This window comes from Fusarium falciforme, chromosome 14, assembly GCF_026873545.1.
Source record: "Fusarium falciforme chromosome 14, complete sequence".
Classification (NCBI taxonomy): Eukaryota; Fungi; Ascomycota; class Sordariomycetes; order Hypocreales; family Nectriaceae; genus Fusarium; species Fusarium falciforme.
Window position 1 is genome coordinate 743,429 of NC_070557.1, and position 24,739 is coordinate 768,167.

The following is a 24,739-nucleotide window of genomic DNA, read 5'->3' on the forward strand; positions in this document are numbered from 1 at the left end:
AATAAATAAGATTATAAAGAATAATAATATATAGGCTATAATTTACTATAATTTATCCTATTATATAAGATATATAATCTATCTTTTTATATATTTTTTATATATTAATTACCTTAGGTATTTATATAACTTAATTATTCTTTATACCTTAAGTATATTATTAAATATTACTTATACCTTTATTTCTTAAATTATAGTTAGTACTTTTTAATAGTATAAACCTAATATAATTAGTTTATCTCTTAGGAACAATATAATTGTTATAATTAAAGTTTTATATATCTCTTTTATAGAACCCTAGTTTTATTAAAATCGTATTTATTAAAAACTATTAGCTAGTTAATAAAAAAGCTATTAATTATCCTATAGTTTACTAATATAAAAAGTTATCTCATAAAATCATACTAGTAATAGCTTTACTAATAGTTATTATAAATAATAGGGTTTTTAGTAAGCTACTATACCTAAAAGTCTATTAAAATATATAATATCTCTTTTTAAAGGCCCTTATTTAATTATTTTATATTTAATAAATATACTTAAAGTAATTTAACACTAGCGTTTTATATATATATAAAATAAATGCTATATTTAATAAATAGTATATCTTTATTTAGTAATAATAAATTAAAGTAATAATATAAAACGTATTTTATATATATTAATTAATAATTTATATTAATATTCTTGTAATTACTTAAATACTTAGGTATATAGTTTATAAAATAATAGGCTAACTAAGAGTTAATAAAGTTATTAAGAGTATGCTTTTTAATATATTTATATAATAATTAAAAAAAAAGTTACTTAATAGCTATAGCTATTTATTATAGCTTATTATTATTATAGCTAAGTATTTTATTATAGGCTTAGATATTTATTAGATTTTCCTTAGTAAAGTAAGCTAATTAGTTAATGTTTTTAACTAGTTTATTATTTTATATCTTTAGATTCTTTTATAACCTTTTATATTTTTACTTTTCTTATTATAATAATTACCTTTAAGTAATATAAATAATTACTATTTTATTTTTTATATATATTTATTACTTATTAGTTATTATTTTATTAAGATTAAGGAATCTTTTATTATTAAGATAATATTATTATTATTAATAGAAGTATTTATATAAAAATAATATATTACTTTTTTAAATTCTATAAAGAATATTTCTTAATATATATTTATTTATAAGTTTATTTATATTTTTGTTTTTTTATATTATTCCTATTATTAAATTAAACCTATAAGTACTTTAGCTTAATATATGTTATTTATAGCTTAGCTAAATATAAGTAAAGCCTTAATAAATAATAAAACTCTTAATAGCTTAAGTTAAGACTAATATATATAATAAGCAAGTTAGCTATATAAGTAAGTTAGCTAAAAATCCCTTACCTAATATCTTCTTAATTTAATTAATTAATTCTTAACCACCTAGTATATTATCTATTAATTATAAGGCTAGAATACTTCTTACCCTTTAGGCTTATAAAAATTAACTAAAACTTAGCTTCTAATAGGCTATAATAATTTATAAGGTTAATTATAATACTCTTATTAATTACTATAAAGGGATCTAATCTTAATATAATATTATCTAGAAATTATACTAATTATCTAATCTAGAGGAATAAATCCTTATTTACTTTATTCTTAACCTAGATTTATAAGGATTTCCCTCTTAGCTTTATAGTATTAAAGAAATAACTAATTAATTACTTGCTAACTATAATAAGCTACTAATTAGTATATATTAGGCTTATAATTTTATTAAGTAATACTTAGAGCTTAAGATATATTTTTTTTAGAAATATAATTACTAGAGAGCTAAATATAAAGATCTAACTATTATTTATAACTAGTTTATATTTATAATAAATATAATTATAAAATATAATATTTAATTAAATAATATCTATAACTTTAATAAGACTAACTTTCTTATAGGTATAATTATAAGTAAAATAGTTATTATAGGCTTAGAAAGGCATTTAAAGCTAAAATTAATTTAGCCTAGAAACTAAAAATAGATTATAGTTATTTAAGTAATTAATATAAAAGGCTAGGCGATCTAGTTATTTATTATTAATATAAGCTAATATTACCTTATTAATTAAGACTAAGATAATAATCTCTTAGGCAATTAAGTAATTATAATAACTTAAAATAGCTAAATTAATAATAAGACTAATCTTAAGTAATTTAAATATTTTAATTAATATATAGTTAATTAATTAATTAGTTTTTATTATCTCTTAATCCTTAATAGCTACAAAAGTTATTATTTTATTAAATTTAAGAGATATTATAAAAAAAAAAGATTATTTAGCTTTATATATTATTTTATTTATTTTATTTATTTTAATCTCTTAATATTAAATACTTTAATATCTCAAAATAAGCTTATAATTAAGAAATAAAGTATCTAATTAAATATTTTATAATTTATATTTTAAAGATTAAGTTCTTTCTAGCCTTCTATGCTATATATAAGGCTATTATAATAAAGAGAAATATTAAGGGGGCTTTTAAAAGAGCTAGCCTTATTCCCCTTAACCTAGAAAGTATAGTCTCGAAGCTTAATATATAACTATAGACTCTAATGCCTATTAAGAAGGGATCTAAGCCCTTAACCTCTTAGGTCTTAAGGACCCTAAGGACTATGCTTAAGGCTAGATCTTAATCTAAATACCTTAAAAGATAAATTAAAAGGTATTAAAGTAGCTCCCTAGAGTTAATCCTTAAAGCCCTAAGGTCTCTTAAGAAGGGGATAAAGGTAGTTATATATTAGGTTACCTTATTAACTACTAAGACTAAAGACCTTTAGGAGGTAAATAAGATATTTAGTTAGCGCTAAAGGGCAAAAAGAACCTAGCTATAGAAAAGAAGGGTTATAATAGTAAAAGAAGGAAGGTAAGTAATTAATTAAATAGATATTAATATATAGGTAGTGGCTAAATTATCGAGATATAGTAATTAAGGAAGGTTAGCGTGATTAGGGGTTTAGTATTATAATATCTATAGCTAGCCTAGTTATAATATAAGGACCTATTAGGTAGTAATTAAGATATCTAGAGAAGAGTATAGTAAGTAGTTTTAATTAATTAAATAGTTTATAGTGTTTTTATTATGATTTTAATCTTATAGGGTAAGAAGAGTAGCTAACTTGCTTATATGGCTAACTTGCTTATTATATATGTTAATATATTATAAGAGAGTAATTAAGAGTCTTTTTTTATTATACTATAGGGCAGCTCGTGGAATTATCTAGCTCGTATAGATATAGATTTCTAAAAGGAAGAAAAATAAGATTTAAATTTAATAATTATTATTCTAGGGGATCTTTAGGTTCTTATAGGGAAATTCCCTAGAAATTCCCTGAGATTTCCTTTAGGGGCCCCCGAGGATTTCTTAGGGAATTCTATAAAAACTCCTTAGCTATTATTACTAGTAATTTCTATAATATATAGTATATTTAATAAGTTACTTTAATACTAGTCTTTATAGGTATAAACCTTTATAGTAATAAATAAAATTACTATAAGCTTAATAATTAATATCTAAGTAATAAACTATATAGCTTTAAAAGGTATAAACTAATAATTAGTACTTATTATTATATATAGGTTATTGTATTTTTAATTTAATTCCTTTTATATTATAAGAATTAGTAAATTTTATTATATTTTCTTAATACTATTATTTTAGCTTATTACTATTAGGTAATTTTATTAAATAAATTTAAATTATTATTATATAATAAATAAATACTTTTATTAAAAAAGCTTTTTTAAATAAATAATAATTATTAAAATTTATTTTAATATTATTATATATATTATTACATATATATTATAAGTAAGTATATATTATAGATATATAATAATTAAGACTAAGCTTATGTATTTGCGTAATTATAAAAGTTTTACTTAGTTTCTAGAGATATATTTAAATTTGTTTTTTATTTATTATTTTTTTATTACTCTTAAAGTTATTTTCCTCTTATATTAATTAATTATAATATATATAATAAAAAAGCATTGCAATTAAATAAGTATTATACTTTTCCCTTTAATATCTTACTTTTTACTTAATTAATTAATTCTTAATAACTTAAGATACCTATTATTACTATTATAGCTAGAACCTTTCTTATTATTTAAGCCCTTTAAAATAACCTAAATCTAAGTATTTAATATAGTATAAAGACTTATATAGTCCTTTAATATTTGCTATATTACTAATAAAAAGGTATCTAATCTTAATATAATATTATTTAGAAATTATATTAAGTATATAATTAAAAAACCTAATTTTTATATTATTTTTAACTTAGATTTATAAGGATTTTCTTTTAGCTTTATAATATAAAAGAAATAACTAGTTAATTATTTAGCAATAATAATATATTACTTATTTGTATATATTAAGCTTTAAATCTTATTAAGTAATACTTAGAGCTTAAGATATAGTATATTTATAAAGATAAATTATTAAAAAGCTAAATATAAAAATCTAATTATTACTTATAGTTAATTTAAGCGTATAATAAATATAATTATAAAATATAATATATAATTAAATAATATTTAAAATTTTAATAAACTTAATTCTTTTAGAGATATAATTATAAATAAAATAATTATTATAGGCTTAAAAAGGTATTTAAAGCTAGAATTAATATAATTTAGAAATTAAAAATAAATAGTAATAAATTAAGGAATTAATATTAAAAAATAAATCATTGAATTATATATTATTAATATAAGCTAAGATTATTTTATTATTTACTATTTATAAAATAACCTTTTAAATAATTAAGTTATTATAATAACTTAAAATAATTAAATTAAGAATAATATTAATTTTAAATAATTAAATAATTAATTAATTCTTATGATTTCTTAATTCTTAAATAATTTTAAGAATTATTTATTAAATTTAAATAATATTATAAAAAAAAATATTTAATTTTATATATTTTTATTCTTAGTTTTATTTAGTTTAATCCTTAAATAGTAAATATTTTAATATATTAAAATAAATTTATGAATAAAAAATAAAAGAATTAATTAAATATTTTTTAATATATATTTTAAAAACTAAGTTTTTTTTAAGTTTTTATATAATATATAAAATTAGTATAATAAAAAAAATATTAAAAGGGCTTTTAAAAATATTAACTTTATTTCTTTTAACCTAAAACTTATAATTTTAAAGCTTAATATATATTTTTAGATTTAAAAGGCTTATTAAAAAGAAAATTAAGTCTTTAACCTCTTAGGTCTTAAGGACCCTATGTATTATATTTATAGTTATATATTAGTTTAAATACCTTAAATGATAAATTAATAGATATTAAAATAATTCCTTAGAGTTAATTTTTAAAGGTCTAAGGTCTTTTAAGAAAAATATAAAAATAATTATATATTAAGTTATTTTATTAATTATTAAAAATAAAAACTATTAAAAGATAAATAAGATATTTCATTAATATTAAAAAATAAAGACGACTTAATTATAAAATATAAAGGTTATAATAATAAATAAAAATAAATAAAAAATTAATTAAATGCATATTAATATATAAATAGTAATTAAAGTATTAAAAAATAATAATTAGAAAAAATAACATAATTAAATATTTAATATTATTATATTTATAATAAGCCTATTTATAATATAAAGTCTTATTAAATAATAATTAAGATATTTAAGAAAGAATATAATAAGTAATTTTAATTAATTAAATAAATTTAATAAACTTAAGGGTTAAAAATAAAATAAAATAGGCTTTATATAATAAATTATAAATTTAATAGTATTTTAATTTTAAAGCTGTATTATAAATTAAATATAATATATATTATATTATAATAAAATATAATAAAAATTTTACTTAGAAATATAAAAATAAGCGAAAAAAAAAAAATAATAATAATATTAAAAAATAAATATATAAGAAGGTAAAAAAGCTAATATAACTAAGGATTTAATATTATAGTGTTTAAAATAAGCCTAGTTATAATATTAAGATTTATTAAGTAATTATTAAGATATCTAGGGAAAAATATAAGAAGTAATTTTAATTAATTAATTAATTTATAATATTTTTATTATTATTTTTACTTAAAGGGCTAAGAAAAGTATAATACTTATTTAATTATAATACTTACTTATTATATATATTATTATAAAATAATAAGTTATTATTAGTATTTTAACTTTTTTATTTCTATCTTAGATTTACCCTTACTTACTCTCTTATATACTTATTAGTCTATACTTATAACCCTAGATAGTATTTTAGCCTCAACTATTATTCACCTTTTAATTAAGCTTAGGCTTAGGTCTTAAGTAAGTAGCTTGCCTAGTTAGGTTATAAATAAAAGTTTAGTAAAAACCTAAGTAAGATAAGCTTAAGTAAGATAAGGAAAGGTTTATAAGTAAATCTTAGAGAGGAGGTATTACTTATATGCTTTTATAAGCCTTTAATAGTAATAATAATTATATTTTATATTTTTAATAGACTAACTACTATAGGATTAAGCTTTATATTAGGGTATAAGAATATATAAATATAAGAAATAAATATTAAATTTTATTATATTTATTTTTTTTATTAAATAAAAAAAGATATTTAAGGTAAAGAATTAAAATACAAGTAAAAATAAAAATAAATATTAAAATAAAACTAAACATAAAAATAAATATAAATATAAATATAAAAATAAAAATAATTATAAAATTAAAATAATAAAACCTATTAATAAAAGAGTTATAAGATTTCTCTAGCCCTTTAATTAGCTTATAATAATAAATAATAAAAAGAATATAGAAATAAATCTTATAACCTACTTATTAATTATTTTTTTATATTTTATTATATTTTAAACTTAACCCTAAAATAAGTAAAAAATATATTATTATATAATATATTTAATCAATAAGTAAAACAGGCAAGTAAGTAAAATAATAGACTATATACCTAAAAAATATAAACTTTAAGTTTTTAAAATTAGCTATAAAATAGCTATAAATATAAAAATAATAGTTTTATAAGTTTAACTAAAAAAGTAATAAGTTTATATTTTTTTTTACATTTTTAAAAATCTTATTAATTTTTAAAAAATATAAAACTTAAAATAATAGTGCAAATAATATTTTTATAAATAGCTTACTAAGGTAATTTTTTAAAAATCTATAAAAACCCTTTTTTAAAATTAGGTTTTTTAATTTATTAAATATTAAACATATAGCTATTTTAGGCCTAATTTAAATTTATAAAAAACTTTTAAAGTATTTTTTAAATTAGGTATAATTCCTAAGAATTAGAAAACTATTTTACTTATCTATTTGTTTTACTTACTTCTTATATATATTAGCCTAAAACGAGGTCTTTTTAATAGTATAGGTTATATCGCGTATTATCACTACCCATATCTAACTAAAGTGGTATTGCGGGGTAGAACCCTAAAAGAGCTATAATAGGCCTATACCTATTAGGGTAATTAAGGCTAAGAGCAATAAGTATAAAAGAGTAAAGTACTCTTAGAGTAATAATAGTCTTAAAGTAATATACTTAAGAAGGCCTTATACTCTAGATAAATTATTATAAGTATATAAGAATATATTTATTATATTTTCTTATATAGTAGCTACTTTAGCTATTAATATAACTTAATTATACTTAATACCTTTAAGTATATTACTAGATATAATACCCTTATTATTTAAGCATAGCGCGACTAATCTATCTACTAATATAAACCTAGCATAACCGGTTTATCCCTTAGGAATACACATGATTATCACATGTATATTATAGAGTTGATTTTTCTAGACTCTCTTAAACTTATTTTTCTAAGATAAAATAAATTTTCTCCGTCTTTTACCTCTCTGTAACCTCTCTATGGCTAAACCTGGCACCTAAGGGGATCGCTATGTTACAGGCACTATACCGGTATGACGGGAGCGGAACCTAGGTTGAGACCGGACGGAGAATTATATGGTCATAAGCGCTGCATAGCTGGGAGTAAACCATTTGTGGACGGGAATGGCGCGTTTGACAGCCGTTGTTGCAGGTGGAGGGAACGGCACACCTCTCCCTGATAGACTGCTCCAGCATGGGATGAGGAAACTCTACATGTCACTTTTGGTTGCTGTTGGTCGCTGTTGGTCACAGGCAGAAAAGAAAATTGCTCACCAAGGCCGATAATACAAGCCACTTATAGGAATTTCGCTGACCACTCGGGAGGAATTGATAGAGGATCCGATTTGAGGAGATCGGCTAAGTTCGGGCGGCTGCCAAAACCGCCGGGTAATTACTAACCCACTAATAAGGGTAAGTAGTCGCGATATGCAACCAAAGCCGCGTCGTATGTAATAAAGCAGATGCTATCTCATCTGGGCTCCGTAATCGCAACGTCAATCGTGACTTTGACTTCAAACCACATCAATAAGCCAAGTCCAGCTCGGAACGTCAGCAGAACTCCCGATATCCAAGCCCATCTAGTCATGGGTCGAGCGCCGACAAGCGGATACTGCCAAACCTGCCGAAGACGTCGAGTAAAATGCGGTCAGCAGCGGGGGAGGCGCGCTTTATGCTTACTATCTAAACCTATGCTGTGTGTCTGGCTCTGACGTTGATCGCACCCAGACCGAGGCGTTCCATCTTGCCAGAGGTGCCTCAAGTCTGGGCATTCTTGCGGCGGATATGAGACGCCCTTGAGGACGGTCAGCTATAGCGTCGCTCGCGGCCCGCAATCAGCTTTACAAAGAGCCCCTTCTAGTTCTCGGCCGTCATGGATGCATGGTACCCCAAGCCTTAGCTATGCATCCGAACTCAGCTTGGTAGCTTTTGATGGCCAGATATCACTCGACTGCTTCCTCGCCAGCTACACCTGGGCGCACTGGTGGAAGTCGATCGTAATCACCGGACTGCAGGGCGATACTACCTCTGCCAGCTACATAGCTTGCAGGTCTCTCCTCATGGGGCATCTCGGCGTCGGAAATTCTGATGCAAAACTGCAACAGCGGAGCATGCAGCTCTACGGACAGAGCATGCGACTTGTGTCGTCCAGCCTGGACATACACCAGAGCTCAGTTCTTGTTGATTTGATCCTCCCGGTCATGGTTCTGAGCATGTACCCCGTGAGTTGACCATCCAGCCCTTGGGCAGAACAGGGCTGACGCCATCAACAGTATGTAATGGAAAAGTCAGTCAAGTTGGAGCATGATCTGGGCTTGGGCCTTATCACCAGAAATTGTGGCCCCGACTGCAACCAAGACGACAGAACTGTTTCCATATTCAGGTCTTGCAGATCGATGCTTGTAAGAATCAAGCCCAAAATTTGATCCACGGAAGGTTGAATCAAGCGAACTAACGTGGCTTGAAGATATGCACCGCCCTTGCGAAACGGTGCCGAACCTTCTTGGAAGAAGATGTCTGGAAGTCGGCGCCCTTTCGAGCCTCCCATAAAACCTGCATGGATAGACTTTATGACATAACTTCGAGTCTCCCCGGGCTAGCTGAAGAGGTCCTGGGTGGGCGCAATCGACAGCCTGAGCAGGGAGTTAACACTGTCGCAAAGGCAGAAACTCTATACCAAGAGCTCCGAGCTTGGAGATATGACTAGGAACGAATCAACCCTAGAGCGGCAACCGTGTTGACCGTTTCTCATAGCTCAAAGATCGCCTCTTCAGTGCTAGTCAGACAGCTCCTCGGCCGGCAGATCCGATTCAACAGTCTTAGTCAAGCACTCGAGATCTTCAATTATAATGCCGCCTTAATGTATATATCCCGGCTGCAAGAACTCCTTCGGTCCCGAACCTCTGCGTCCATGCATATCGATGTGGCCCATATCGAAAGCCAGCTGCGGGACAGACAAACCTCGTCACCCCTCCTGCTAACGAATGAACTTGAGCTTCCCTGTCTGCCAGCCTTAGAGGCGGTCCAACAGTGCGCTTACTTAGCAACAGAGTTAAAGACAAGCGTGGCGACGAACTTCACTGCCCTTGCACCTGTCGGTATACTCGACTGTGCCTTGAAAAGAATGGGACCTCTGGGAGAGTTCTTGTCTCTGGCTGTCACAGACATCTTTTCTGCCACGCCGGCGCTTGATCAGCTGGAAGTGTTTGGGATCTGGGATACAGCGGATACTAAAGAGGCAACGGCGTCTTGATGGCGATGGGTTCTAATCATGTACCTCGATCTTTATTGGAAATGGCGAGTTATGACTGTTGATGTATTTCAAAGCCGCGCGTCTGACTACATCATCACCAAACCCCCATTAGCCGTAACCACATTCCCGCTCACCCATCTCGACTCCTCACTAGCTAGAAACTTGACGATGTCCGCAATATCCTCTGGAGTCCCCATTCGTCCTCCGGCCGGCACATTCTTAACCATCTCATGCATAGTGTCCCGAAGCGTACCAGGGGCAGAGAGATACATATCCGTGGCCACAGGACCCGGGTTCACCGCGTTGACAGTAACCCCATACTTGGGCCCAAACTCAGCAGCCATGACTCGAGTAAAAGCCTCGAGGGCAACCTTGCTTGCCGCATAGACCGCCGTGCCAGGCATTCCCGTCCTCGCGTTAGTCGACGACACGTGGATGATCCTGCCCCCCTTGGAGATGCTTGGCAGGACGGCCTGGGTCATGAAGAAGGTGGCACGCGTGTTGATGGCGAAGACGCTGTCGTACATTTCCGGAGTGACCTCCTCGACGGGGTGAACGTCTGCGACGCCGGCGTTATTCACAAGGATGTCGATGTGGTCGACGCCAAGCCCAGATAGAGTCTGTGCAACAATCTTGCCTGGAGCCGGCTCCTGGGCGAGATCAGCCTGGATGGCAATCGCCGAGGTACCTAGCTCAGAGAGTTGGGATACCAGAGCTGCGGCCTTTGGGGTTGAAGAGTCGGTCGCGTAAGTGATGGCCACCTGGAAGCTGAGGTTAGCCATGTCTAGTAGGTGAGCGGATGAAGACTGACCCGAGCTCCCTCTTGTCCAAGCTTCAAGGCGATGCCAGCGCCAATGCCACGGGCGGCGCCGGTAACGATGGCGACTTCTCCAACGAGAGACATGGTCGAGGCGTGATGTCTGAAATCAAAGATCAGTTTGAATAGGAAGACAGCAGAAATCAAAGTATATGAGGAGGAGGCGTCCTTTTTATGTGCGAAGGGGATGTAGTTGGCGGGCTGGGCGCCAGTAAGCAGGGGTTAGCTTGCATTCTCACGATTGCCGAATCAGGCAAGTTTCGTCGAGGTGCATGGTGAATCACCTCGAGTAGCAGCATCACACCCACACTGATAATCGCGCTAACCAAAAGACCCGGACACTTACCAACCCATGGAGCCGGCCTCACTGCAGAATTTAGATTGATATTATCAGAGTAGACTGCGGTGACGCTGAATTACGTTGAATTCCGTTACTAAAGAGCCAAGCTCGGACCTGAAGTTACGCTGGTCGAGTCACGTCTTTTGGTGCATAGAGAAGGCAGCCGTCAACTGCAGGGGTTCCATAGCTTTCTCTACTCAAGCATTTGAGTCAGGAACGGGGCCCGTGCCTTGAGGAACGAAAGGTCTATGCCTTGAGGAACCAAGTGACGAGAGGTCTTCTGCGTCGAGGATTTCGCCCCAGCCCTTGCCCGCCTCTTATTGGTCGGCTTTAACGTCTGCTCTTTAATTCGGCTTTAATATCTGCTCCTTGATTGGTCTTTAATCGATGTGTCTTTGTTTTAAACGACATTGGTTCTCTCGGCCCATTGCCTCCCCCCAACCTCTTCTTTTTTCCCACCCTCTCCTCCTTAGACATAGAACCTTGGCATGTGACCTCGAAAAGAGGGGAAGAGGACAGAACCCATCACAGAAGAACTCCAAGCCAACATGATCATCCAATTTGAACTAGTCATCACGAGGGCCATTTTAACAATTGAACAGCCTGGTTTTAGGGCCCTAATATTACTCATTTTCAACTCTCTATTTCACCGCTATTCTCAGCTATGGTGTTAACAACTTTAGCTCGTCCGGGAACATGTGTTCGCAACCCAGGCGCATGAGCAACTGCGCGGCAGGACATGACCGACCCTTTCTCAAGCGCCCAACGCATTCTGCACAGCCTTGGAAGTGATAGCCTGCGGGGAAGCAGCCCTGGCACGACAATGGCGAGCCATCACGTCTGTTGGCAGGGCTAGATGTCCATTCGTCCCAGCTTATCGCTTTTAGCTCCTCTTTGCTGCACTTTCGATAGCATATCCTATAGGTCCAGATTGGCAAGGCGTCTGGGTTGTGAAATGCCTTGTAGAAATCCTATACTGTCGACACCTTTCCCGCGTGGGAAACTGGCGTATACGATGCCTGTTCCCGAGATAGCCTCTCTTTCTCAGCAAATTCCTCATATAGGTAGCTCAGCACGCTGCGTAGGTCCTCTGTTCGATAGTCTTGCGTCCTATCCGGACAGCTTTCCTCCCAGACGCGTTCTAGAAGCCGCTCATCGCCCAGCGCGCTGGCGAGTGCAGCCCTCTTATCCTGGCGCACTCGTTCTAGTGGTGTCGGTTTCCGTTTTAGTAACCTGCGGCGCCGCGCACTCTCCTTGAGTCCATCGGTGCCGCCTCCAACTACCAGTTCCAGGGCGTCATCGGCTGCTCGGTGTCCGGGGACTATGTCGATCCGGCTCCCATCAGCCTCCGCTGCCTGTATCTCCTTGGGCCTGATGGACCGAAGAGGGACGTCGGGGTAAGCAGTGGCTCCGTGTTGCATCGCCTGACTTCTTATCCCATCCCGCCGCGTCCGAGTCCACCCACTTGACCTGGTTCGTCGTTCTGCCCCGCCCACGCGGTCCGGGGGTTCGTCCGAGGCTCCCAATGCTGAACCTGTCTGCGGTAGCAACGGCCGATTCTGCTGATCCGCGCTCGCGAGGCTTGGCGCGGTCCTCGACTGACTGATTTCTGGAGCCACCGCTTCTCTCGGCTGGATCGGGCGCAACAGAGGTCTTGGATGGGTAACGCCGTCGCATCGCGACCCGGTCCTCCTCGCTCGGCGGCCCGGCCGCCGTTGACTTGCATCCAACCGGCCTGCCGTCATAGGCTCTGCGAGGGTTTGGCTTTCTGGACTTTGTTGAGTTGGTCTTGGGCTTAGGTAAACTATCACTCCGGCTTCGGCTATTCCTACAGTTGCCTTCGGTTGGATCGGTCGCAGCGCAGCCTTTGGACCGGTAACACTGTTATATTGTGTTCCCGTCCTCGTCCTTGGACGGCTGTTGCGGACTCTCCTTGCTGGTTGTGCGTGTCTACATCGCCAAGGCGTTGTCCATCACATTGTGCTCCATCACGACATCCGCCCCTCCTCGCTATCGAGGGACCACCGTCTCGTCTGATCCTGGTGCGGCGAACAAGACCGGCTATTACTCTTCGTTTGCATCCGTTAGACAATTCTTCGCGGACGTTGCTCGAGTTTCCGCCTCCTCCTCCTCCATCTTCATCTGCCCCTTGTGATTCCTTGGGCAAAATCGGCCTAAATGTAGGGGCGTGGTCACTACTGTGTGAGGCGCCCGCTGCCTCTCATCGACCTCAGCTGGATCGCTTTCGGTTGCATCGCTTGATCTGATGCTATGGTCATGGCCTGCGTCCTCAGTCGAGCTGGGGACGTTCACCACATAATGCTCTACAGGTATTGAAAGTCTGGTCTGTCGCCAACCTTATAATATGGCCCTATCATGTCTTATCTCTGATCTCTTTCAGTCCATCTCGCCATCGGCTTCTGGGAGGACCAGCGTCTAGCTGGCATGTCCTGCCAACAATCCCAAAAGAGCAACTCGAGGCCAAACATGCGTGATTAGTTGAAAATGAATGGAGAGCCCGACCAGTCGCAAGCAATGATACCGGCGTCGCACGCAGTCCGAATCCTCTAGAGTCCTGGAAACTAAACTCAGATAGGAAATTGTAGACCAGCCACATCAGAACGAGATATCGCCAAACGGAAATATAGTCCAGAGAAAAGTCCAGACCTTTTCCAATACACATCGCAAGTAACATCGGATGTCATACGAAGCCTTCTTACTAACTGAAAGGCTGTTCATCAGACCGTCAGGTGTTTCATGTGAATCAATCCATTCCGTCAAGAAACATTCACCATACCAGGTCCACGCCATGAGGTAACCGGGGATAGGTGCGCATCTTGACTTGTAGTCACTGTGTCTGGTCGATAGTTTGTGAGGCCGCCATCATCGAAAGGTGGCAGTGGAGATGAGACTGATAGCGAGGGGTTGTGGTTTGAGATGGCGTGTTGCCTCTGCTGGAAAGGCCTTCCCATCGAATCCGAAGCCCATATTGACTAGCTCGTCCACGGGGGTCGCAAAGACTACACATTGGCCGTCTCTCGTCGCAGTTTTGATGATGATTTCGACACTGAAGGCAGCCCGATCGACTCCGCTTGGTGTATCTCTTCTTCCTGGCCGGAATGTCCATTTCTAATGGGAACCATAGGAGGAAAGTAAGTCGTGAATTTGAAACACGTAGCAAGTGACTGGAAGATAAGACGAGATAAGGCAGTAATAAGAGTCCAGTGGGGTGCACCATAAGGACACACTGGATTATCTGGGGTTATCTTTAATTTAAATACATACTAGGGTGCAGTGCCTTTGCTCCTATCTTTTAAGAGGCTAGGGATAAATTCAGCAGGCAATTAAAGCCACTCTATCCGTAGATCTAATCAAGCATTCCACTCCCTTCCCAAAAACCCAAGCGCATATGACCCTATTCTTAAACTCAGCCATCTTCAATGTCAGCCAGCCTGGTAGACCGCCAGCGCCGCCACGTGCGGGTTAATCTGGGTGAGGTTGTACGGCGTAACATAGAGGTCCGTGTCCGTCAACGCCAGGAACATGGTTCCATTGATTGCCGGGTCGCCTGCCCAGGTCGAGACATTGGGTTGGATCGTGTAAGCCGTCCTGCCATCGCGGCTGACATTCTGCAGCGGCGAGTATGTGACGTTGAGTTGTGAGACCCAGGCGGCGTACTTGGGCTCCTTGACATTGGTTGACGTGATGTAGCTATTGTTGGGTCCGATAGCTTGGCCTGGCGCATCCCATTTCAAGAATACTTGGCGGCCGGCGTATGAGAGAGGAATGCTGCGGTTCTGAGTGATTGCTGCGCCACAGTCCAGTGTCTTGTCCGTTGCGTTGACGCAAAGCTCATCCTCGGAGATATCGGCAGTGGACAGAGTGTTGGCGTATCCGCCGGTTGTCTCATTCCATACATCAGACCCGTTGATCCGAGCTGGATTCGGCTGGTTCAAGACGTGCAGTGCGGGAAAGTTCTGCCAGACCAGTCGGGTTTGATTGTAGGGGCAACTCGAGATATAAGGGGCGAGCAGAGTCCAGGCCCAGCTCTGAGGGATACCAGGCGTATGCCACTCGGGCATGGCAAACTGGCCTCCAAACTGGCGAAATATGAGCTGCTGCCGGGCTTCGATTGTGATGCTCTGCAACAGCAGCTGTGCTGCAGGACCCGAGTTGAGATGGGGCAGGAAGCCGTAGACGCCAGACTCTCCCCAGCGAGTAAGCTTCTGGTTGAAGTCGATGAATTCTCGAACATTGGAGACTGGGTAGTTGTAGGTGCACTGCTTCGGTGCTTCAGGACCGAGCATATGGCTGATGACGGTAGCGTGGCCAATCTCCTGGTCAGCCATGTACTCGATGAGAAAACGGTCCTCAGCGTTAATCCCATAGGCCTCAAACTCTTCCTTGGAGAAGGTCGCCAGCCCCCAGTGGAACAGATCAAGCTCGATCCACTCCTGGTAGAGCGCTAGTGCAAGAGACTGGTAATCGAAGTCACTCTGAACCCGGTACACTGGAGCAGACCCATTGGTGCCGATGCCTCCGCTGGGCGTGTAAGGTGCTGGCTGAGGGCTGTGGAGCTTTCCATCTGCCGGGTACTTGAAAGAGTCTGGGGCAGGAGGCCGAGCGGGAACTGAGGATGCAAGAGCGCTGTTTGACAGTGCCCCAGTAGTGGTTGGTTCAGGGCCGGTATATGTTCCATGGAAGAGAACATCCGTGACAGGAATCGCCGGCGGGACAAAAGATGCCTTTGATGAGAATGTGGTCTGGGCCTTAGATACCACAGGCACAGCATCGATATGGCCAGCGAGAGCGAGCAAAGCCACGCCTCCAAGCAAGGTGTTCAGGCCCATGATTCCTTCAGAAATTCTTTTTTGTCGCAATCACTAGACAACGCTCAATTGAGCTACGTTCGAACGGCTCAGCATGCCATCTTATACAACCCAAGTCAATCCCAGCTTCCATCTCCTCCCCGCGCAATGTCCACTATGATACGTAAGACTCAACCTCGATGGCTGGTCGAAAGTGATTCCGTCATTGAGTACTCGAACAGGTGGATTCATGACCAGTGCCGGGGTCGTAATCATGCCGTCAAGGCTTAGTCACCACAATAGCTGGGAAAAAAGCTCCGGCCGCGACCCGGAGAGCCGAGCATCGTGCGTAAATTGGTAATGCTTTCGAATACTAGGTCGATGACAGCATGACAAGAAATATCAAAAGATTGCATTCTAGCAAGTTTAAGTAGGAATCGGGGTTTAAAGCGCCGCTAGTTGACGTCTATGACGGGTTGATGCGAAGGGCACGCATCTAACTTGACGAACTATGGCGTAATTCTTGACGCACCAGGAACCACTTTGTTGAGGTTTTCGGCAAAATTCCGCAATGCCCTTCGCCATGAAACTTGTATGCGCCCATAAATTTGGTACTCAAAGATGCCTGCCTCCTTCCGATGCGCTCCATATTTCCCGATGTGAACGTTGGTATCTTTCATCCGCGTTGCCCAAGTTTGACACAGGGCCAGTCTGCCAACCTATCAGAATGAATTGATTACAACCCTGGCTACGTAAACATCGCGTCTAGAATGCTTTCCTTGACGTCGTGAAGCCATATCATCCTGTAACCATAGTAAATCACATGGGAGGAATTGGCATCCCATGTCCCATCACTGGCTGTTTATCACACTCTGTCACTGCCGCTTTCGTGATATTACTCGAGCCAAGCCCATCATTCCTGCGTCATGCTGCCCATGCAATGTGGTTATATGGGAAGCTGCGCCCCTAGGCTCGGGATGAAATGCAGAGTCACCACTTCAACTTGATACTTAAAGATGTCGTTGACCCGTACTCTTTTGTTGCCTCAGCTTAGAGCCACCATTCGGCCTCAGCATTTCCGTGTGGCGCAATTCCCTCTTCGAGTCCGTATCGCAGCCATGTCCTCAGTTTCGGATGCCATAATCAAGGATCATCGCGAGCTTGAGCAGTATTACAATGAGGTAATTAACTCGGCCGACCACGACCACCAGCAACGGTTCGGCAACCAATTTGTCTGGGAGCTTGCGCGTCACTCAATTGGTGAGGAGCTTGTCGTCTATCCTGCCATGGAAAGGTACATGGGAACCAAGGGAAAGGAAATGGCCGAGCATGATCGCCAGGAGCATCACCAAGTAGGAGTTTGGCCCCTAGATTGATCGAGCTTACGTTAACCATGTGAAAGGTCAAGGAGCTCTTAAAGACGTTCCAAGGACTGAGTCCCCAGGACTCAAACTACCTTCCGAAGCTCAAAGAGATCTGGACTCTTCTCTCCAAGCACATCGAGGAGGAGGAGGGTCAAGACCTACCAGCGCTGGAACAAGCGCTTAAGGCCGACGATGGGCAGTCCGAGTCCATGTCAAATAGCTTCAGCCGCACAAAGATGTTTGTGCCAACGCGCAGCCATCCCAGCGCCGGAGAGAACCCGCCATTCGAGACTGTGATGGGCTTGATGGCGGCACCCATGGACCGGCTTGCCGACATGTTCCGGAAGTTCCCAGACCAGAGCAAGGTTTGAAGGCATTGAGTGGGGCAGAGCAGATGGGTTGAGAGGTTCTCGGTAGAGTTAGTTTGAAATATCACTTCCATTGCAACGATATTTGTGTCTCATAGTGGTGGAAGCGCGAGGAATGGACCGACGACGCCCCCGTACCAAAATTACGCAAGCACGACAAGATATGAACAAGTGATCCGTCTATAAGGTCACCAATTTTTTGATTCGTAGTCTAGTGGATTCGTCTGTCCGTGTGTTCGAATCCCCTCCGCCCATCCAACATATTTTAGGCTGTAAACAACCTGGTTGTTGGCCTGCTGAGGGTGGTACATGCCACCACGACCAGCCAAGGGGAACCAGGCATGCTTCGAGACGACTCGTTTGAAACCTCGACGACTCTCCATAGTTCAGTTAGCCTCACATGTTGCGACCGAGGTATGGGGAATCTTTCCATGTCAACATAGAGTTAGTTGCCTTAACAGGTTAGGTTACATGGATAGAGCAACGCAACAAGACCCTTGAGGGAAGAAAGTCAACGAGGACTGGAGACGAAAACGCCGACCCCCCGTCGGATGGGATTTCCCAGTTTTGCCTCAGGTGAGTGAATACAGTCTGTGTGCCCGGATGGGTGATTGTCCCCCCAGCAGCGGACCGAAGTAGCCCAAGTCGTCTAAGATCGGGCTACGGCTCGTGTCTCGTGTGATTCTCCCCTCATACCCAAAAACAAGATCATTCAAACCGAACCATAGCCTTGAATTGCAACATAGGAAGTGGACACAGTGCTATTTCTCTCTGCAATGGGATGGAGTCTGGGCAAATACGTCTCCTGACTTTGAAGATTTAGCTCTATGTAAAGGTAGTGTACCATTGAAGATGTGCGGTCATTATTGGTGAACCTTCGTTTGAGATTCTATCTGTTACAGAATCAACTCTAAGTACAGTTCGAATTATCGGCACAAGACCAAGCCTTGGCGCCCCCGTCTTCCTTATACGAGTCAAGAATGCCAACGATAGAGCCATACGTTCCAGCAATCATCAGAAAAGTGCCAAAAGCAATAATAAATATCCTCCATCCAACCACAAAATGCCACCAAATAGTCCGCTGGCTCTTCCAGTTATCAGATAGCCACATACAACCCATCGGCTGGAACACGAGGAAGGTTCCAAGAAGGGCGCCATTCAAGGAGACAAGGGCTGAGTTCGCTCAAAGGTGCTCTATGCCTCATAAGATACGAACAAAGATGTGCTTGGCGGGCAGCTGTATACGGGTAGTAAGTTACGAACAGAGGGATTTTCGAGAAGAAGCTCGGTATGCGGAGTCTTGCGTATAGCGTTAGGATAGCAGAGGCAAGCCAGCCAGGCAGAGCAATGCCATAGCCGACCTTCTTAACCAGAGGGCCAGCCGATCCAAGGGCAGACCAGGCAACATATGAGTCACAGTAGTAATAAACAGTGACACCGATAATAATATAGATAACCGTAACCGTGATCTGGCAAGTTGCTAAAGCTCGGGTATATTGGTGCGGATCACGTATCTCGGCAATGATATCGAAGAAAGCTGGGGTGCCGGCGTATGTAAAAAGAAGAGTAGAAATAGCAGAGATGGCTTCGGTGAAGGACGGTTGATTAACAATCTAATAGTCTGACTTCCATTTTGAGAAAGAGGGGGATGAAATAAAGGTATCGATGGTGAAAAGAGGAGGAGGCAAGGGCATTTATCCTCTCTAAGGAAAAGTAAAGGTATTATCTTATATGATAAGACATGTCTTTCCACTGAGCCTCTATAGCTGCTGCCATAAAAGCTTATATTAAGGCTATAGTAAATTATAGTATTAGTTTTTAATGTTATTATGTGTTTATAACTCTGTTCTTTTATATTATGCCTAATAAATCCTCTTGGAGGCGTCATCAAAGTCAACAATAGTCTCCCTTCCACTGGGCAATGTCTGCTGGCAATGCTGAGGGATGGCCTTAGAGGCCAACGGCGATGGTTACGACAAAGACTGTTTCATTTACACAAGTACTATACAAGCAGACATAAGAAATACACCTGAAATGATGATACAAGCTGCGCCAACCCAGGCGACCAAGCTGATTCGGCCAAGTGTCTAGATGCTAGAAAATAAAGGCGGCAATAGCGGCGACAGCCACGAAGACAGCAGTACAAGACTCGTGCTCAGAAAGGGCGTTGAGAACAATTGAGATGCTAAGCATAGCCGAGCCGGCAACGAAAGCGAAAACTAAACACTGAGCTCTAAAACGGCGATAGTGAAATCATTGGCAACATACAAAGGCAGTACATGACACCGAAAAGCTCGTAGCCAATCCAACCGAACAACCTTCGTTCAACGTCGTCAATGCCGTAGACATTGCGATGCCGCAGCTTAAATACGCCAACCATCCGGTCTGACTAGGTAGTAATCCCGGCGATAATCAACAGGATGATAACGCCCGGTACACGCCAAGAGCGTCAAAGACGACGGGCATGGACAAGACCCCGAGACCGATTTAGGCCTTGATCATGAGAGCAGTCATTCCGATCCATTCAACGCTGCGATAGTTAGGGCCATCTTCTGTGATTTCTCCAAAGAATGCATCATTTGCGATAGCCTTAGTAGGCAAAAGTCCCTCCTAATATCTAATCTTGAAAACATAACCTTTATTATGTTATTCTATAAGTACTCTACTTCGATCTTAAACTCATTGTCCTCATCATTAATTAAAGTAACTTTAATACCCCATCCGGACACTTCATAGGATTTTATGCCACTCACAGACAGAGTTGCATCATTCATGGGTTCCCACCCACTGACTTCGCTACCGCAACTGTCTGATCCAGGCGTGGCATCAAGAACGCGAATCGGTCCCTCTCCTGTTGAGCGGGTAGTGTCGATCGTGTATAAGAGGACACCAGGGGCACAGATCTTTTCATCTGCACCCTTGGTAGTGCGAGCTTCAGCAACAAGAGCAGAAGTCTTGTTAGCTGCTACCACCACAGCCTTGGTACCCCCCTGAGTCTCCAGCGGTGTGAGAGTATGTCTGGTAGTACCATGTTCGAGAATACAGTCGATATCCTCGTCGGCCAACCATCCCAGCCTCCACTTATCCCAGGCGAAGAAATCGGGAGCAATTCCTCCGACGTTGCCCATGACACTATAGCCGCCTACGTATTCGCCTGGAGAAAAATTGATATCCAGGGGGTATAAGTCGGGTAGGCACATAGAGTGGCCAGTTTCGTGGTTGAGTGCCTTGTAGCCCCAGGAGTTATATGGATCAACGCCGAAGGTAATGGCCCTGTTGGATACGAATGTATTGTTTCTTGTGAAGGCGCCGAACGACGAGGCCAATGAGCGAGTCATCCATGCCGCATTGCGTGTAGGTACAACGTAGAGGATGTCTGTCACAGGGGGCGGTAGATTCTCGCCGTTGTTCATGTATGCGTCCAAAGCGTCCTCGACGTAGGCGTAATGTTGCTGGTTACTTAAACCCGAGTCCCAACCGTATGACTCTGCGGAGTTCGGCATGCGGTAAAACTTGGAAGTATCGGCGGTGATGTTGAGGTCAAGCTGACCATGGCTGATTTCCTGGAACCACTTGTTTGCGTCGGGAACCAACAGATCATACGCGTCTTCAGGAGATTCTCCCTCGAGAGCCTCTGCGTCAGAAAAGTCGACAAAGATCATACGACCCTGGATTGTACCCTTGCTATGAACACAGTCGCTCATAAAACCATGTCCAACACTCAACCATGCGAAGTCATGTCTGGGTAGTTTGCATGTCGGAACCCAAGGAGTGTCATCTTCGGGGATGGTTCCGTTGGTAGATCCGGTCCCGTTCGTAGGCGCGCTCGGGTCGAATGGACGTGTCTGGTTGGTAGGCTGAGTCTGATTGTTTGCTGACAATTGACAAACTCGAGTTGACGCTGCAGCGGGCAATAGCAGCAACAGCAGAGAAGCCTTGGATAACATGATGGGCGTCTCTGAAACTCGGAATGCTCAATGTTCTCGAAATTCGACGTTGGGTTTCCATGCCGTCTTATATGGACCTTCTTGATGTTTCAATGTCGCCAACGGACGGGAGGTTCGGCAGTTGGTACCCTAATTGTACTAGTTTGACTTGGCAAGGTTAAGTAAAAAGGAGCTTTAAAATCATCAGGACGCGGGATACGAAGGTTTGAAACCGTAACTTCAAGCAAACCCCTGCTTAGCTCGCTCAAACACGGAGGGTTATTTTAGGAAATGGAGAACTGACGGCGAGCCCGACGAGTCTGCGCACGTGAGGCAGCATCGAACGATGCGACTCCAAAATGATATAGCATAAGAGAGCGCTCACCTATCAAGCTTTAATATCGCGGCATTATGTGTCAACTATGAGCGATGGTATGGCTATGCTTTGTTTGATAGGGTTAGAGTCAAGGCCGCGTTTCCGCTTAGGTGCGCCCAGCAACCAGGTCCCCTGCGAAGTGGAAGTTATTTACTCGGCCAGTGCCAGGGACCCCCTTATGGAGCTCTGCTGAACCGGAAGCTTAGCTGCGCATTATTCTCTAAGGCCTAGACCTTATGTTCGGTAGGGCAAGAGCTACACTCGATCGAACGCCATATACGTCTCGGTGTTGGCTGAATATGTTTTCGAAAGATGCCTTCTGGCCACATGGATTCCGGGGCATACCAATCTTCAAAAGATACCTGGCGACATGGGAAAGATCTATCTACTTTATCTTTCGCGTTCTGCGACACCCGGTCGCCTTGGAGAAACGACATGATCTATGCCTACCTATGACTCTCCAAAGTCCTCACAGTGGATGTCAATTCTGGGATTTGAATCAGCCCAGCAATCGTTGACTGTCTCCTTCACTCTGTCCATCAATGACTTTGGCCCGCATACGCAAATAAGAATTTGCTCATGACTTCCCATATTGAACATCGCGTTTTGAACCACAGTCTGGGGATTAATCCTCTCGTATATGACACTCGCCTTGAGGCCAGGTTGGCTATCCTTGCTTGCAGTTCTGGTCAGAAGTGGCTGTGCCTCACTGTTCTCTGACTTGACGCCAAAATTTGCAAATTCTGGGAATGGCACCAGGCCGTCACTACCCATGGGGCCTGGCTCCTCATTCGTGATGTGCAAGAACATATTGACCGTTGAATCGGCACTTGCGAGGTCCCGGAGGCTGTCACCAAACCAGGCCAAATGTTCTAAATAAATGGTTACCAAGAATGTGCGTGCAGGCAATTGATAACACATACCTGTGTGCTTCACAGCCCACACAAAGTCAATGGGCTGCAATATTAACCCTCCTGTGCGGTGCAGAATGCGGTTCATGAAGCCAAATGTAAACGCCGCGCCGCTCCCTCCGGCAATGAAAACCAATTTATCGTAAACTGTCGTATCTGGCAATGCGCCGTATGGCCCATCCAATGAAGCCCAGATGGCTTGACCTGGTTGCTTCATTGCAAACTCACCAAGAGCTTCAGTAAAGCCTTGCTGCGATTTTATCACGAGCTCCAACCCTGAAGGCCCGTTGCTGACAATTGTGAAAGGATGAAATTGGAAAAATCGTACGCGTGGAATCCATAGATAGCAATGTGATCCTGGTGTGGCGACTTCAATAGATGGCTTTTTAAGAAGCAGCCGGGTTCCACCCCCTGGGAGAGGATAACAAAGAGCCTGGTTGTTGACGACATTCCATGATAAACGTGATGTTCGTAGGGTGCGATCTATGACCCATAAGCCGGCAGTAAAAAGCATCACAATAGGGAGCTTTTTGGCCCAGAGCGGTCTGTGCAGTACAGCCAGGATGATGGTCATCACAAATCCAGCGATGTGACCGATGTAAAACATCTCATAGTGACGATATCGGTAAAGACCTGTCAGTAGAAGAATAATCATGGCGATGCCGGCGCCGATTCCTGACAGGTCGGATGCCTCGAGAAGCTTGGCCAATCGGCCCTGGCGACTGAGGAAGATGGTGTAAAGGATGGCGTGTAATACAATGAGCAGGACTGCTACGTAACCTACAACTCGATGAAGAACATTTAGGCTAGCGTGTGAGAGCGATAAAACGAGAGCCAGCGGCGTGTTCTTCATTCCAAAAAAGACGCACAAGGCCATGTTTGCAGATGCCATCCTGAGCAGGTCAGTAAACGAGACAGCCACGCGTGATGTTGAGAGCAATCACCATCCATATCTAGAGGCGAAGTGGTTGACTGCGTGACTAGCAAACGAAGTCGAGCAGAGAAAAGTGTTGGCCGCTAGGAAGACGCCGACCAACGTGACAAGGCCGAGAGACGGCCGGCCGAACCATTCCCATGCTGAGCTCAGTTGGGGTTTGCTGTCGTCTGTCAGTACACTTTTTCTTTTTGTAGCAGTCCGGACATTGTTCTTACTGAAAAGCGAGGACCGAGGCTCGTCGTGTAGCCTCTTGAGCCTTTTTGACCGCTGACCGCTGTTTTTGTGGCGCCCTTTTGCTTGAGGAATGCCACCGATGGGCCGAAATAACGAAAATGAAGAGGCCGCAGAGGAGGAGGGCATATACTGTTAACGTTTCCTCATTTTTCTGCTGCTTGGAGGGTGGTGGCCTGGGGGCAGATGCCATAGTTGAGCTCGGTATATCGGCAATATTGGGAGCAAACGACCGAGGTCACGGGAGGTCAGGGGAGGATGACAGGAAATAAGTCATGAGTTGGAGATTGATATGATTTGATTGATAAGATAAAGCGGGCCCTCACATGGCATGGTTTGGTTGGTGGGGAACAAGGATCCGAGTGCGTTGCTCGTTTCTCACAGTCAGAGGAAAAATATTGCGCAAACCCCTGACGACAGGATGAGCCCCGACTCCAATTTGTCACTGTGAAGAAAGCGACTGTAATGACGGC

At 40.3% G+C, this 24,739-nt stretch overlaps 6 protein-coding genes across 6 annotated transcripts; 2 read left to right on the top strand and 4 right to left on the bottom strand.

Moving 5' to 3' along the window:
• Positions 1 to 9,046: 9,046 nt before the first annotated feature.
• NCS54_01506000 (Zn(2)-C6 fungal-type domain-containing protein) lies at positions 9,047 to 9,642 on the top strand (the record flags this gene model as incomplete). Its single annotated transcript, XM_053160172.1, has 3 exons — positions 9,047 to 9,157; positions 9,209 to 9,337; positions 9,403 to 9,642. 3 exons carry the CDS (start codon positions 9,047 to 9,049, stop codon positions 9,640 to 9,642), a joined length of 480 nt encoding a protein of 159 aa, XP_053016147.1.
• Positions 9,643 to 10,274: 632 nt separating this feature from the next.
• NCS54_01506100 (Hypothetical protein) lies at positions 10,275 to 11,092 on the bottom strand (the record flags this gene model as incomplete). Its single annotated transcript, XM_053160173.1, has 2 exons — positions 10,275 to 10,949; positions 11,000 to 11,092. 2 exons carry the CDS (start codon positions 11,090 to 11,092, stop codon positions 10,275 to 10,277), a joined length of 768 nt encoding a protein of 255 aa, XP_053016148.1.
• Positions 11,093 to 14,788: 3,696 nt separating this feature from the next.
• On the bottom strand, positions 14,789 to 16,195 carry NCS54_01506200 (Hypothetical protein; the record flags this gene model as incomplete). Its single annotated transcript, XM_053160174.1, has 1 exon — positions 14,789 to 16,195. The coding sequence occupies one exon, from the start codon at positions 16,193 to 16,195 to the stop codon at positions 14,789 to 14,791; it is 1,407 nt and encodes a 468-aa protein (XP_053016149.1).
• Positions 16,196 to 17,169: 974 nt separating this feature from the next.
• NCS54_01506300 (Hemerythrin domain-containing protein) lies at positions 17,170 to 17,888 on the top strand (the record flags this gene model as incomplete). Its single annotated transcript, XM_053160175.1, has 2 exons — positions 17,170 to 17,505; positions 17,556 to 17,888. 2 exons carry the CDS (start codon positions 17,170 to 17,172, stop codon positions 17,886 to 17,888), a joined length of 669 nt encoding a protein of 222 aa, XP_053016150.1.
• A 2,091-nt stretch (positions 17,889 to 19,979) lies between these two features.
• On the bottom strand, positions 19,980 to 21,832 carry NCS54_01506400 (Hypothetical protein; the record flags this gene model as incomplete). The annotated part of the gene is made up of 3 exons (XM_053160176.1): positions 19,980 to 20,104; positions 20,154 to 20,274; positions 20,639 to 21,832. 3 exons carry the CDS (start codon positions 21,830 to 21,832, stop codon positions 19,980 to 19,982), a joined length of 1,440 nt encoding a protein of 479 aa, XP_053016151.1.
• Positions 21,833 to 22,637: 805 nt separating this feature from the next.
• On the bottom strand, positions 22,638 to 24,459 carry NCS54_01506500 (FAD-binding FR-type domain-containing protein; the record flags this gene model as incomplete). The annotated part of the gene is made up of 4 exons (XM_053160177.1): positions 22,638 to 23,059; positions 23,111 to 23,991; positions 24,043 to 24,195; positions 24,251 to 24,459. The coding sequence occupies 4 exons, from the start codon at positions 24,457 to 24,459 to the stop codon at positions 22,638 to 22,640; spliced, it is 1,665 nt and encodes a 554-aa protein (XP_053016152.1).
• Between the last annotated feature and the right edge of the window lie 280 nt (positions 24,460 to 24,739).